This window comes from Magallana gigas, chromosome 4, assembly GCF_963853765.1.
Source record: "Magallana gigas chromosome 4, xbMagGiga1.1, whole genome shotgun sequence".
Taxonomy (NCBI): Eukaryota; Metazoa; Mollusca; class Bivalvia; order Ostreida; family Ostreidae; genus Magallana; species Magallana gigas.
In genome coordinates this window covers 36,337,375-36,353,115 of record NC_088856.1, presented here as the reverse complement: position 1 = coordinate 36,353,115, position 15,741 = coordinate 36,337,375, and the positions used below count along the sequence as shown (strand labels likewise).

At 35.8% G+C, this 15,741-nt stretch overlaps 2 protein-coding genes across 4 annotated transcripts in view; one reads left to right on the top strand and one right to left on the bottom strand.

The window, feature by feature from the left end:
* Positions 1–967: 967 nt before the first annotated feature.
* Positions 968–8,597, bottom strand: LOC105320194 (uncharacterized). Of its 2 annotated transcripts, none has more exons than XM_066082294.1 (5): positions 8,262–8,597; positions 5,262–6,696; positions 4,652–4,802; positions 3,265–3,403; positions 968–3,091 (listed from the first exon to the last, which is right to left on the bottom strand). In XM_066082294.1, exons 2-5 carry the CDS (start codon positions 6,683–6,685, stop codon positions 2,388–2,390), a joined length of 2,418 nt encoding a protein of 805 aa, XP_065938366.1. In that variant the 5' UTR covers positions 6,686–6,696; positions 8,262–8,597; the 3' UTR covers positions 968–2,387. The 2 variants fall into 2 exon arrangements, with proteins under 2 accessions (XP_065938366.1, XP_019919533.3); XM_020063974.3 differs by having other exon boundaries at positions 8,564–8,597.
* Positions 8,598–9,902: 1,305 nt separating this feature from the next.
* The window catches only part of LOC105320202 (pleckstrin homology domain-containing family G member 7), a 43,196-nt gene continuing 37,357 nt past the window's right edge, over positions 9,903–15,741 (top strand). The window contains exon 1 of one of the 2 annotated variants that reach the window (XM_066082292.1): positions 9,903–9,975. In XM_066082292.1, coding sequence (XP_065938364.1) covers positions 9,918–9,975 — 58 coding nt within the window. In that variant the 5' untranslated portion in view covers positions 9,903–9,917. Of the gene's footprint in view, positions 9,976–13,241; positions 13,541–15,741 lie in introns of those variants that run through there. The other variant, XM_066082291.1, reaches the window with a different exon arrangement.

Genomic DNA, 15,741 nt, shown 5'->3' with positions numbered 1-15,741 from the left:
TGACACCCTTACCTGTGCACCATTCCCACTTAGCTAAAATCAGTCACCCATAGAAAACTCAGAATTTTAGCTAAGTGGGAAGACACCGGAGAGATACGGTCGGTTCTATATGTATTTTTCCCTTTGTCATGCTTCTTTTACAAGTATATGACCCCCCCCCCAAAAAAAAAAAAAAAAAACCAACAACAAAAAACAAAAAAAAAAACAAAAACAAAAAATGACTTTCTGTGGAAATCGGATCAAGGAAGTGAGATTTTTTGACGTAATAACTTTTACATGTTTATATTTACATTGTTCACTGTCTTTAATTTTCTGTGATACACGCAACACTAGGATTCGGTTTTGTAATGTATAGTCCAATAAATTTTGTTCTAAAAATTTGCCTGACCTTTTTTTAACGAGTTTGATATTTTACATGCCAGGAAAACATCAGAGCCGGGGCCATTACGAAAACTGGGAAATTCGCCAAAATTTGTGTTGTTTAGCTAGAACTCTCGAGCATCCTGTCCTAGCATGGCCAGCCCGTGCAAGTCCGTGAAGTTCGTGCTCTCAATATACTAGCTATACTTTTGATCGTTTAAGGTATTCAATGTATAATGAAGGGATATTAAACAATTTTGAATCATTTTAAAATAGTTTAATATGTATTCCTAGATAACATTGAAAGTGAAATAAACCAAATTCACATTGACTGACAACATATTTTGCACCTTAAAATTTTTTTAAGAGTTATTTCCCCTTTATGAAAAAAAGAAAAAATTAATTTCGTCAAAATATCTGCGGTAAATGATTCATTTTATTTCATATTTTGACAAAGAGAAAGTTTATGTATGTATTAACCAGGAGAGTTAACGAATTTTAAGTTACTTTCTACAATATCTTAATAAAACATAAGTTGCCCATAGACTTCAATGCAAAATTCAAGGTGTATTAAATTGGACCATAATCAAAATTCTGAAAATTCCTATGGTGGAGCATTTTTATTTGATAACACCTGCAAAATGATATAATCATGATTAAGATCATCGGGCCATTCATTTATTAGGTGCAAAATGTGGTCGTTATACATTGAATACTTAATTAAGAAATAATCCACGAAAATTAACAGCAAAAGTACATAGCTGCAGGTTTGTAGCTCCCGGTCTGAAAACATTCGGATGGACGACCTGGGAGCTACAGTGCCTCCCATAGTAAAAAAAACTGCAATTTACGGCGCACAAAAAATTGCGCTAGTTTTGGACTGATTAATCTCATTTCCGAACTTATTCTGTACAAATATTTGATTCCAAAAAATTCCTCGCACAATTTACTACAGATATCGTCACTTCACTTGCCTCTGATATTCTTTTAAACACGATCACCAGCCCTGTAAAGTGAAGTGGTGCAGTTTGTTTACATGTAAAAATGGCGACTACAGATATCGTCACTTCACTTGCCCCTGATATTCTTTTAAACACGATCACCAGCCCTGTAAAGTGAAGTGGTGCAGTTTGTTTACATGTAAAAATGGCGACTCTCGATCTCGACGTGAATTAATATTAATAATACTTTATTTTCCGAGGTCGGTTACTTAGCATGTGTTAAAGAAAGTCTGAGGCAAGTAAAGTAACAATATCAGTAGTAAATTGTCTGAAGAATTTAATGGTACTAATTGTTTTCACTGAATTTGTGTGTAAATAAGGTTAACCAGTCCAAAACTAGCGCAATTTTTTGTGCGCCGTAAATTGCAGACCTGCAGCTACAAAAGTACAATGAAGACATTAATGAACATGAACAAATTATTTATTATAACAACTATAGAATTAAAGTTGCCATATAAAAAGCTAATTATAAACATTGCATCAAGCAATTTTTTTGGAGAAATAGAGAAACAATTAATTACTGATTTTAAATCTGTATACTTGAATATATAAAATCAAAACTTTAATTTTGCATATTCATTTTCTTTTATTATTTTATGTATAATTATCTTACATATATTGACAACTTCCCCATAGGAGACAGAAAATTAATATACGATTTTTTTTTCTTTTGTTATTCTCAAAAGTTTTCAAATTCAATTATATTTGTTCTTCTTTACATATTGATATACTAGTATTAAAATAAATTTTAAAAAGTCTTAATCAATTAACAAATTAATCACTACAGTACCGTAAATAAGCCATCGGTTTGTACACATATGTGACGAATAAATCAAATATCCTAAATTTAGATAATACTTTGTAGTAGATTAAGCTAATCCATACATGTATGCTAGCTGTCTATCGGCTACTTTATTTAAAAGTACATGTACAATGTGCTGCTTACATGTATACTCCCTAACATATTAATAATTAGTCAGACTATGTGTAAAGGAGCAATCTAAAATGTACGTAGATCACTGCCAATTAACCACCGCAGCCACCACAGGCACCGCAGCTCCCACACGAACCCCCACAACCTCCACATCCTCCGCAACCGCCACATCCGGCCGTGTCCGGAATATCCGTCTGGTGGTCTCCGTTTTCGGCAGCAGTTTCCGTAGCAGGTCGAATTTCGTCTGTCGGGTCAGTATGATTTTCAGTCGCCGGAGTCTCCTCTGCTGCAGACTCAATGACGTCCACAGGATCAATGGCGTACATGTATCCCACGCCATTTTGGTCCGTTTTAGATCCGGAAGCTCCCTCGGCGCCATGTTTTCTGTATATATACTGGTTATTTGGCGTTTTTTCTGTGTATCCGGCTGCAACTACAAGTCCGAGGTCTTCCGATGGTATATGTTTAATCTCCTTAGACCCCCTGATTGGAGTTCCCGAATTTGCCGTGGCGCCTGTTCCTTCCGGGGTTAAAGGTCGCGGCTGGCAAAGCACATGCAACAGAGCTACGCTAAATGCCAGAGTCAAGTTTTCCGCAATCTCATTTGTTTCTGAGACAATTTGAATGACGCCATGCTCCAGGTCAACATCGACGTCATGAAGATGAAATTTAAACACATTTGTAAGGTAGGGCAAAGCAAGCTCATCCCAGTTATTCCGGATGCACTTGAAAAACCGGATGCTTAGTGTTCCAGGGCTTCCGGGGACCCCTCTTCTCCCTTTATTTTGCTTATTTCCTGTCAAAGTGATTTTCATTATAAAATTCAAAGTTTTATATTTAAATATTGTACCATAATCATTATAATTTATTTATGCAAGAAGTAATTACATTTACAGCTACAATAAATATAATTGTAAATTGTAAACACGTTTATTGTCTGACATTCAAATAAAACTTCGTAGCTGTTACCTGGTAGGCCCCCTTTGCCCCTTCGGAATCCCGTCCATTGTCCCGTTATGATGCCCCAGTCTCCCTCCTTGTTCTTAATCAGAATCGATCTCTGTCCAGACAGAGGGACTATTGCGGGGCAGTTCTTTGGCTCGACTAGCTATAAAAACAAATGAACATGTTGTCGTCTAGCTATAAAAACAAATGGACATGTTGTCGTCTAGCTATTAAAACAAATGAGCATGCTAGTCAAAGAATGAAAAGATAACTGCGTTTCACTTGTATTGATTATGATATGTAGCAAAAGGATTATTCGAAAAAAAAAATTCGATATCCTAGATGAAACTGAAAGTTGATAATTTTCTTTCACTTTCATGTTACACTAGGACAATAGATTTTGTAAGACAAGTCAATGCTTTAATGAAGCAGTGTCCGAGAAAACAAAAAAATGAATGGCAATAAAGACAAGAAAACTTTAAAAAGCTTTGCTTTGATTTTTCTGTAAAACCGGTACCGTTATTATATAGCAATTTAATGGAAAGAAGCTAGTTCTATAGATTAAGGCGCGGAAATAGAACGAGCTGTAGCTACATGTAAATAAATCTGTACATTCGAAATGAATCAAGAAATTTCAACTGCATCCCAGAATTCCTTTACTTAAATACAGTAGTCCTTCGTCAAAAATGGCTTAATATTCGTTATTTATGGGTTAATACTTGCATGTCGCGGCTTCAAATGACTGAAACAAACCCTTCAAACCTTAAATTAAACTTTTTTTTCAAGTTGCTACGGGGGAGGGTGGGGGTGTTATAAATTTACTGACGATATATCCCTTTTTCGCGATGCAATTCCAAGTAATTCAGGTTTTTTTTTTACGATAAATGGTTTTAAATTATTCTATTGTCAAAATATTTTCTAAAATATCTGACAGATCTTTTTTAATTTTTTTGTTTCAAATATCTGACAGGGTTTTTGGAAAAAAAAAACAATGATGCATTTATTTATTAACATTGAAAACTCGCATCCTGCAGAAAAAAACAGGTTACACGGTATTTATTGTTACATTCGACCGAGTTGTAGCACCGTAAACACACGGTTGTCACTTAAGGGTTTTAACAACAACCACAGGCTCTTCATTCAAGCTTTTCAGTATCTCGTCTTGATTTCTCCACTCGGTTGAAAATTGCATATCTGCATTGTACCCATTTTTGTCAATGCTGGCAAATTAACGATTAATCACATAACTTGACAATTTCTTTCGAATGTCACATGCATGTCATATACATGTAAGTGTGTAATTATTTTATTAATAAATAAAACCATACATAAATTACCAAAATTCCATATGTGTACTCATCCATATGCATTGCATAAATTTAAGTGTTTTGAATTATAGAATTATACAAACTTCTGAGGACAGCGGAAGTTGATCCGTGCTGATCACGTGACCCACGGCCGCCATTTTGTCGTGGTAGAACACTTGAATGGCGGACAATAGGAGAGGAAGGCTGTGTATCACACGACAAGTAAAGGTCAAATCCCCATTATGATTCAGAAATCTGAAAATAAATACATGTATGCGAAATAGAACATGTAACAGTCAAGAGTTTCATGATAAGCGGAACATGTTCAGGTTTTCGTACAATAAGTAAATGAAATCCAATTATTAATTACTTGATTGCTATATTTTGCTTGATTTACTGCTATATACATTGTACATGTTGTTTGAAAAAAGTAGCACAATTATTTTCTTTGGATTGCGTATATTCTTACGCGGATCTTAAGAGCGCACGCGTGTGTGTGTGTGTGTGTGGGGGGGGGGGGGAGGATACGGACCACTAGAAAATTCATAGTTTTAATCACAAAAAATATAAAAAAAAAAATATAAGAAAATTCCGAAAAGTGGGTCCCCCTTCCCCTACCGACAAACAAAAGTATCGTGTATTTCTCGGACCATCCTCTGGAAAAAAAAATCTGGGTTCACGCATGCATGTTGAGCAAACAAATTGAATGATTACTTGTGTGTTGCAACAATGCATTGGTTGTCTTTTCCTGTCGGTAACCTAGGTAACGGAATTGGTCCCCACATTTGCTTTACATGTTCAGGCATGATGCAGATTCTATTATCGTAATTCCCGTTTTTCAGGAAAAGTAAACAGGGTCCGATTTTCGCCGTAAGTTTTACGCTTGCCTTTATTTGTATACGAATCTGCCGTTCCTCATCTACTGTCAATATCTCCGAAATTTCAGTCTCGTTTTCGATAGGTGCGTTTTCCACGTGTTCTAACATTTGAAACACACACTGACCAAGTTGCTCTGAAGTCGAAACGCAGAGAGGTTTGTGAATCTCAAGGAGAGTCAATTTAACGCTATTGTATGATTTTGTGTCAAAAGTGAAATTGATTTTTTTCTTCTTGTCCCACTTCCTGTTTGGTCCTCTAAGTGCCCCGACCTGCGGGCCTTCCCTCTCATTCGCCATCAAATGAATTTTAATTTTAAACTTTCTCAGTTCATCGGGTAATCCCTCTATTTCTACGTAATCGAAGTTAATGCTTGCAATCTTGGTCGAGAATGCCCGGACTTCTTCTTTAGTCGGAGGTGTCAAAGAGTCGTAGGGCGGATCCCCCCGGAACATAGCTCCTGCCTTCGAAAAATTCTCATTGAAGGTTTCTTTCCAAAGATTCCGCGTTTTCTCGTCGGCTTTGTTTAGTTTTGATCCTAGATTTCTATCAACGACGGAGTCATCATGGTTGAAGATTTTCCCAAGAACCTTTTCTGTATCCTGTTTGTAAACACTCGGATGAAGTTGATGCGAGTGCCAAACGAGGTCCATGTCGTAACATGGAACCAAAAATTCCCCCGGGTTCTTCAGTTTCAAGTAAAGCATTTTCTTGTATCGCCTGACGGCGTCCTCAAGATATTTTTTGTCTTTAAAATGTGGTAAAGACACCTGGTAATTAAATCCTCGCTGTCGTTTAGCGGCACCTGGAAGGTCGTACGTTATCTTACTTTCAAACTCAGAAACTTCTTCCGGAATTTCCTCCACGTCAAACGGAACATCCGGATACTTGTCCTTCCACAGGATCTTGGCAACTGAAATTTCTTTTTCTCTTTCAGCGCTGGAGAAGAGTTTATGATCGATCGCTTGGCCGAACATTTCACGACAAGTCTCGTCGTAGTTCACAGGCGAAAGTAAATGGCAGTGCCACACCCATTCAACGTCCAGTGGCGCTGGCAAAATCTTATCCTTGTTTTCGGCCGCTAGAGGGAGCCAGTATTTTTCGTACCTTTGCACTGCGCGTTGTATAAACTTTTCATCACAAAATCGGTTGTCGTTTTCTATAGTGTTTATAATACTCAGTTGTTTCAAAGCAGCCTCGACCAAATCAACTCCGAAGGTTATTTTCTCTTCGAAATTGTCCATATTAACTTCTTCCGCCATTTTTAGGAGATCTGTAAAACAAAAAAATTAAAAAATCACTTTGAGCTGTAAAACCTGCTTGCAGTCCAAAGGCATCGAAAGGTGAACATTAGTTCATTGTGAATGTGTTAAAAATCAGAGACTTTTTTTTATATTATTGAAGTTCACATTCCTAGCCTATGGTTTGGTTATGTCTGGTTTGCTCACATCTTCAAATGATAAAATGTTGATTAGAAGCAAGAGGGAAGACGAACTCGGGGAACCAACTGGCATCAGTTTATCCTGGGAATTCTTAGATCAATAATGACCGTCGATGAATGAGATATGGTTACAGAAATTACACAGGGTCTTCCGTACCATAAGGGTCCATCAATAAGACACAATAGTAATTTGTCTTAAGATTTTTACGTATGATAGCGGTAAATTAATATGAATGTCGGTGTACATGTATATACATACAGCTCGGGTTACGGAAGAAATATATGCCTGGTTTCACTTCTTTAAGAATTTTTAAAAAATGAATCGACCGATGAAGAGGATTAATTGCCCAACACACTAGGTGCCCTGCAATTATGACCAAGTTCCATCCTAATAACTCGGTAATTACAGGGAATAACTGGCCGCTGTGTACGTAATTATCTAGTTTACTGTGTCTGCAAATTATGTAATCCGCGGTTCTAAGTGACATTCTAAGCATCATTGTCATGATAAAACCCAATAGCGTCTAAGGAGAGAGAGAGAGAGAGAGAGAGAGAGAGAGAGAGAGAGAGAGAGAGAGATTATACAGCCCTAGCTGCCTTACGAAAACTTCGCGATATCTCTTGCATCTCATCTACGGATTAACTCGAGCTTGTTTCTAAAAAAAAAAAATATGCGGGAAATAAGTTCAGTGTAAATACACATGAAACATCAATCGGGGAGTTCGACTAACTGACGCAAAATCGTTAACCAGATTCCGCTTTCTCCTCGAGCGGACCCAGGAATGTGTAGGAAGTCAATACTGCAAACAGAAGCAGTTTTTATCAATTTGCATCTCTTCGACAGAATAGATCGCCAACATTTTATTTGTCTTTTCTATGTCCGATATATTCATTTGTTTTTGAGGGGTTTTTTGTCAGTCACGAATGGATAGATTAAGAAGATAAGATTAGTAAACCACATATTGTAGCATACATTCATTTATTTTTAACTTCCTGGTTTCATTTCTCAAGTTTCATGTACACGCATACATGTATGTGTTTCTTTTATTTTATTCATATAACTTGAATTTGTATGCAATTACAATACACTGTTTCCCTTAAGTAGATATATCTCTCGACACGATCTTTATAAAGCAGGCGTTCCATAAGTATATGACATAGTGTGATAACTTATGAATTAGGAGAGAAAGGAAAAAAAATTAGTCAACTCATTGGTGCATATACATGCTGGTCGATAGAGATCTATATATGCATTTTGTTGCATTTTGAAGCACTTTCTGACAATCGAATATCAAAATGTGGAATTCTTTGGGAAAAAATTCTATGATTTATAAAATCAACATCATAAATGGTTATAACCAAAAACTCGTAAACTCTACTGTTTAAATTCAATTTACCTTATAATTTCTCGATCGGCATATATGTATTCTGGTCGGAAAACGGGCACCTGCCGATTGTGACGTCACATTTACTATTTTCTCCTCCTCAGTGGATCAATGCAGATTTTTGTCGCAGAATTTAGTGGCTGACACTGTTTGCGTGGTTTGCATAAAACAGACTGGAATTCTGAGAAAATTTCTGACAATTTTTCCACCGCTGGGGAGCAGAGAATCTGATCAATGGCGCACGAGCGCCGGCTAATATTCCAGAAATAAACGGCAGAAGCGAGTGCCTCACTCGGCTCCCTTATCATACTCACCACACTTCTCTCCTTCACGGCTGCTTATGATCTTTTTACTGATGAAACATAAAAATACTCAAGGCAAAAAAATTGTGAGAGAGAGAGAGAGAGAGAGAGAGAGAGAGAGAGATTCTTTATAACTTTGTTGATTTGTCAGCTATAAAAGGGGGGGGGGGTGAATAAAAATTTATTTTGTTGTGTCGTTAAATGAACAAATTCATTTAAAATGCAGACTTATGTACATATACATATTTTTTTAAATCTGACTGACTTCGTTCAAAATCAAGGTTTGTGTCATTTGCTTAATATGCTGAATCTGTGTAAGATTCGTCGAGACAACATTTTGTACTGACGCCTTTTTCGTATTAACCAGAATAATGACACGCAAAGTGATTGCCCAATTTCGACTGCTTGAAAACATAAGGGGTTGAATGGTCGGATCAAGAACCTCTCCCTTCGATCTCAAAGTTAAATTTCTAAAATTTACCAGATTAAATTACCGAAAATAGGTATCCCAGGCAACTCTGATATCCCCTCACCCCCCTCCCCCCCCCCAAAAAAAAAAACCCCATATTCTGGATCCGCGCATGTGTTAAATTGAATAAAATCTTCTGGCTGCTTCAATTTTTCCCTTTGGAGCTCTCCGTCACAATAACTTTTTTTTAATTTTGAAGAATCGTGCTGCATGTTACATTTATACATGCGATAGGATTATTTAAATATTTTTTGAAATGTTTGGGAGACAGTGAGAGAGTTACATATAAAAATTTTCTTCGATTTATTCTAACATATAAATCGTTAACTTGTATTTTATAATGTTTCAAATGTCAACAGATAATGTTTTACCTATTTCTATTTTTAATGGTTTTATCAAGATAAAATATACGATGATCGAGGGCATATTTGTTTAACAACAACATCGCGTTAACAAGTTTACCAGTAGACTTTGACCCAGAAGTGTTGTATATGTTCTGATTTAATTTCCTTAATTGCGTTCTCCAACGTCTATTATTACATTTCCATGGCGACACATGGCGGGAAAATCAGCGTGACACAGAGAGTCACGTGATTCAAACAACCAGTAACGCAATGGGTACCGTCTTAAAAAACAATTTCTCCCGTGCCTTTTTGGCAATATTTATGGAAATTCAGTATTTAACTTTTGATTTTTTCAAACTGTACGTTGTTCCTCCATGTATATTTATATAAAAATGTTGTATCTAAAAAGCGCTCAAACTGCAATTATGGTTGCATGGTACAAGCGGGCATTAAGTACTGTTGATGTGATGAGAGAGAAGTACTACATGTACATGTAGTTAACCAGGGCACACAACATTGGTGCTCTTGTTTTGGTGGTTTGATTTTGGAATCGATGGATTGGACTGAAAAACCGCAGTGGTATACTTATCGAAATTTTCAAATTATTCCAGGTATGGTATCTCAATTTTTATTTTTTTTAAATTCCTTTTTTTTAAAAGTTATTTGTTTGAGTAATTAAGCAAAGTTAGATGGAATTATCTGCAATATTTATAAGCTGTATGAGTTAAAATGCATTTCAGACGTTTGTGTGTTTTTTGGGGTTTTTTTTTTTGTTTTGTTTTTTTGGGGTTTTTTTTTTTGGCCATTTACACAGTAATGGCATATTGCTGTTCATGTGAGATACAAAACCAATATAGATTTCATGAATTTTGTTTAAAAAAAAATAAATATGCAGTAAGTCTGAGATGATTTAAGGTAAAATTCCGTTTTATTAGGACTCTTCTCATTTCATGAGAGATTTAGAGTGAAGATTAGAATAATATACGCTCTGACGCTTCCGTCTCCATAAATATGTTGATAACGTTCAACATGTAAATATTTCATTTTTAAATCATATATTGCAATTGATCATGAATTTATTCTGTGATTGTGTCATAGTTCTTCCTTGCCTTATCTTCGTTGTTATTCCTAAATGAATATATCAATTTTATTCATCAAACCAAAATGAAGCAGTTTTTATTCATTATTCGTTAAAGTTGCGTTCATAATGAACTTGCGAGACTTAAACACTACCAAAAATTAGCAGCCACAAATTTGAAGATGATTACTTTGTATTTACGAATAACCGCATCTCGACCTGTAAAAAAAATTCAAACGATCGGAATTAATCTAGTCTTAACTTTGTGCTGATTAAAAAAAACGGGATCAAAGGGGCCCCACCCCCTCCCCATTCCCGACAGGAAAATTCATACGTACTGACTTTACCACAAATAAACATATACCCATCTACCACCCCCTACTACCCCCCCCCCCCCCCCCCTCCCCTCGCGTTTTCCTCGAAAACGCCAACTACCCCCTCCCCGGAATTATTCCATTAGCCTCGCCTTCATCGAGTTTAGCTCTGATGAAGAAGTAATCGAAACAGACCGGCGATGGAAATGACCGGTAAAAAGACTGTACGATTGATAAAAAGAAGAGTTTCCTTGAAATTGGATGTAACCAGTTATTGATTATATTATGTAATCTCTCACATATCTGCTTGCTTTATTTACTTAGAATTTTGGACATTAATATTTTAGCTTTTAAATCATTGACATTGATGAGTATCTATATGTCTTATCATATACACGCATAGGCGTCGGAACCGGGGGGGGGGACTTTTTTTGCAAAGTTATACTTAACCATTAGAAACATAGCATGATAGAGGGTTCAGCCCCCCCCCCCCCCCCACACTTTTTCTCGCAGGAAAGATTCCATGATTTTGGGAATTACTTTTTTCTCAATATTTCTGAGGATTAGTCTAGCCCCCCCCCCCCCCACTTTCATTTTGCTTCCGACGCCAGTGACACGTATTCCTTTACATACCTATCTTCAAGCACAGATTAGGTATCTATAGAGCAGTGACAAGGGCAGATTAACACTGTATGTCTTTTCGTTATGATTTATTCTATTTCTCGATTTTGCTGCTGTCTAATCTATATACATGAAAAAAAAACACCATAACATTTCATCGCAATAATAATGTCACCAGTATCCATATATAAAACTATCAACAAGATAATTATTTATAAGTTCCAAACAAATGCTATGAGATGTATTGCAAGAATTTTCTCGACATCATATTAATTTTAAAAATGTATACAAGATTTTTTTTTCGGACAGAAATATTCCATGCATATTCAATCATGTCTCTGTGACGTATAGCCAATCCATGCATTATTGTGTATAAAAAATAAATGTTTATTAATTCTGTTTGTCTTGACCTACAAAAACCGCCTATTGCAACATGTACATACATACATACATACATACATACATATATTTAACTTTCGTTACATCCGAGACACTGCTGCACGCTACAATCAGACCCTCAAATCTCAACCTAACCGAATGTTAGCAGCATAACCTGTGTATGTGTGTGCCCCCTCCCCCGTGTAGGACCTTCCCCCCTTTTTTTCATTATTTGTATATATGTAAATACTTATGCTTTGTCTTATAATTATATGTGTTGCATGTATGTATAATTGTATGTTCTGAAATAATCCTCATATGAGGGAAATAAAATATGAATGAATGAATGAAAAATAAATCATTCAAACATAAAACTGAAAATTGTTTTTTTAAGAGTTATCTAACATTCAAAATAGTCAACGTTTGGGGAATTTATGAATATTATAAGGGCAAACAAACACCAAAAATAATTTCAGAACAGTAAGTTTTTGGTTCATGTAGTAAAAAAAACCCAGTTTGCAGTTTCTGGACTTTAAAGGTACATGTAATAGATACAATTGAAATTAAAAACTGAATTTAATCTGGGACTTCTGAAGCCCAATACAGAATCTTATTAACTCCGGATAGTTTTCCAATTTGAATTTTGATTTTAAAAAATGCTCAGTTAAATCGTGTATTTTGACTTATTTGAGTTGTCCATCTTGCTATGCAATTTTTTTTCCACCCAGATGATTGATTTCCGCCAAGCTAATTACGAAAAGCCCTTGGAAATGCATGACAAGTGTTTAATTAGCCTCGGGTTTGAAGTTTCCTCTAATGAGGTCTGCGTTTTCTCCAAACAAATCACTAACCATACAATGGCGGTATCGTATTATGCATGTGTAGGCGGCTCGTCTATTGGTAAAACACAAGTTTCAACGCATCCCAAGTAATTTTTGGCCATTTTGCCATCAGAAATTTCTCTTTTTTCTTGAGAGGGGGGGGGGATGTATGCTAAAAATAATTATGTATCTTAACATCGTTCGATTTTTCTTATAAAAGTCTATATATCTTAATAACATCGTCTGTTGCTTCTTGGGGAGAGAGAGAGAGAGAGAGAGAGAGAGAGAGAGAGAGAGAGAGAGAGAGAGAGAGAGAGAGAGAGAGGAGTCTTTCATTTTATTGCTGCCGTCGAAGCGCAGATTGGTGATAATTAAGTGCTGAGATAGTGATAACAACTTAATCACAGAATTGCTCGTTTCGCACATAAATGACATTGTTTCTGTTAAATAGACGTGTCGCCTCCTTTGCATAGCTGCTGATGCGGAATGATGTATTAATAGATATTTCGGCTATAGTAACACGCACCATGCTTTGATGATGATCCAGTATAACGATTGAATCGAGATGCTCTGCAACATGTAAAAGAAAAAAATTAAGAAGAAAAAGGTGTTGGATAATATTGTGCTCCTTAACGGTTATGGTTTTTTTTTCAAAGAGAAGACATGGTGCTTGTGTGTAAATCGCGCACCTGTTATCAGATTCCACCATCTTGGACACTATTTCTTTGAAGAAAAAAAATCCTTTTCGTCAAACAAGCTTAGTTAAGCAAGTCTGTTGTGTCGTCTGCGTATTCTTCACAGCCATTTTATTGGATCATTTCATCCCGGCAGCTTCCTTATGCCTGTCTACGTTAAACGTCGCTATTCTTGCTCGGTGATAATTCCTCGGGGATGCTGAAGTGGGTCCAAGTCGTCAACGCGAAAGTCAAGTCCAAAATCTGGAAGTCTCGAGCACTCGGCAACAGTAAGTGACGCGGGAAATCTTTACAGAAAACCCCATGTATGTTATTATATGTTCGATTTTATTTGTTGTTTTCGTTCAGTTGTCAGGATTCTGTGGAACTATTTATAAGTGAAATATTAATTTTTATGTAAAAATACTGATTTTTCTTCGTGACGATTATAAAAGCTTTAAAATTTTCAATACATGTTTCGTCAAATGGTATATCAATTGTACTGCAGTAAGAAATCCATATTTAATTGATTAGAGTCGCATGCATATGAACGTGAGAAAAGTAAACGACAACCGTAAAGAAAAAAAAAAGAATAATCGAACTTTCTTCCTATCTTCATTTCGAGATCGGCAATGATATGAAGCAAACTGTTCAAAACTTATCTGGGATTAGTATAATTATGGTCTTATCAATTGGAGCACTTTATAGCGCTAATTCATTGTTGCATTTTGGTACTTATATTGTATTTCACTTATAACACTGTGTCGGATAATTATGCCAGTGTCAAAGTGATAATTATGCACCTACTTAGGATGCAGTTTTGTAAAAAACATCCTAATATACCAAATGATAGACCACTGTCTAGAGAGTATATAACCACTTTGATTTTAAGTGTGTTTCACCTGACAGGTGAGATATTTACCTTTAAAAATTAATATTCCATAAGAAAAACAATAATTTTCACACGAGAAATATTTTTCCTGCAAGAAATATTGAAAATTCTAAAGGATTTTCTAAAAATCAAATAGGAATTAAATTTCTTTTAGGAGAAAATGATTTCCTGCAGGAATTTGTTTCAAACACTGACAAGCTGTCACTGACTAGGTAGTTATCCTGTAGGAAATCAAGATTTCCTATCGGATTTTAAAATCCTAATGGCTTTTGATTAAATCCTATCGGAATTTAAACTCCTTCAGGATTTTTTTTTTTTTTTTGATCTCGGTAATCCTATCGAAAAAAAATATTTTCCAGTACGAATTTATTGTTTAAGGTAAGAATCTCACCTGAAAGGTATGATAACAAAGTAGTTATAAACTCCTTAAAGAAAGGTCTATCATTTGGCATATATACACCTGTATTTGAATTGTTCAATACATGCAGCTAAGACGGGTGCAAAAGTGCTACCTTGGCACTGGCATTGTTATCAGGCAAAATGGTTTTTTTTTAGATAAATTCTTGCGTGCATTATTTTACAGTACCAATTTTACCGTCGTAATGTTACATGTACCAAACTTGATAACAAGTCCGATGAAACTAGGTGACAAAAGAAGCAACTGATTTTCACGTATGCATAGAGTGCTTTAGGCTTTTATTTTACTTGAAGGTACATGTATTGGATAGATAGTCTAAAACTTATACCTTTGAAACGTCTTCACATGTGTTTATTTATAAAATGTTTCATATTAATTTAGTTATTCATAGGACTTCACATCCTAATGAAATTACAAGTAGAACAAATGTTTGCACTAATTTCATCAACACTTACTGTTAAGTTAGAAATCTTATACACATGTACATGTAAGGAGATAAAGAATTCTACATGTAGTGTACATTGTATCAGGATCTTGATCTACATGTAAATGTTTCAACGATCTTTTTTCTACAAGAATAGCTAATAGTAGATTGGACAAAATACATTGTAAGAGTTACGTTGTTTTACGGTGTTTCTAAAATCGATCCCTCTGTCGCTTTTTTTTTTGGCTCTATGACATTTCTGTACTGAGAGACAGATTCTAGAAGACCAGACACCATGATTCTACAAAGCACTTCCGGTATTTAAAAGAAAGCTCCCTCTTTGTGCTTGTTTTCATATCCATCCATTTCTCCCCTTTCCCTTTGTTGTGTGCGAAGACTTCGTGTCAAAACATAACACCACAAAAACAAAGCAGCAGTAGACCCCCGCGTATACTGAATGTAAATAATATCATTGAGATGTGGCAAGGTTCCTGTCTCTTTCGGTTGTATAACCGTGTTGATCTGTCTTCCATAGTTTGTACACGATGTATGCCGCGCTTCAACCGGAGAACGCAGAGGAATTATACGTGTCAAAACGTCTCTAAGGTTTACCCAGCAATGTCTTAGAGACTATGACAGTTATAGTATGTCATATAGTTGTTAACAGTAGTTGGCACGACCTAGTACTAGGTCAAAGAAAGTCATAGTACATGTATAACAGTTACTACAATTTGGTTGCGTTGTACTCTAATTAAGA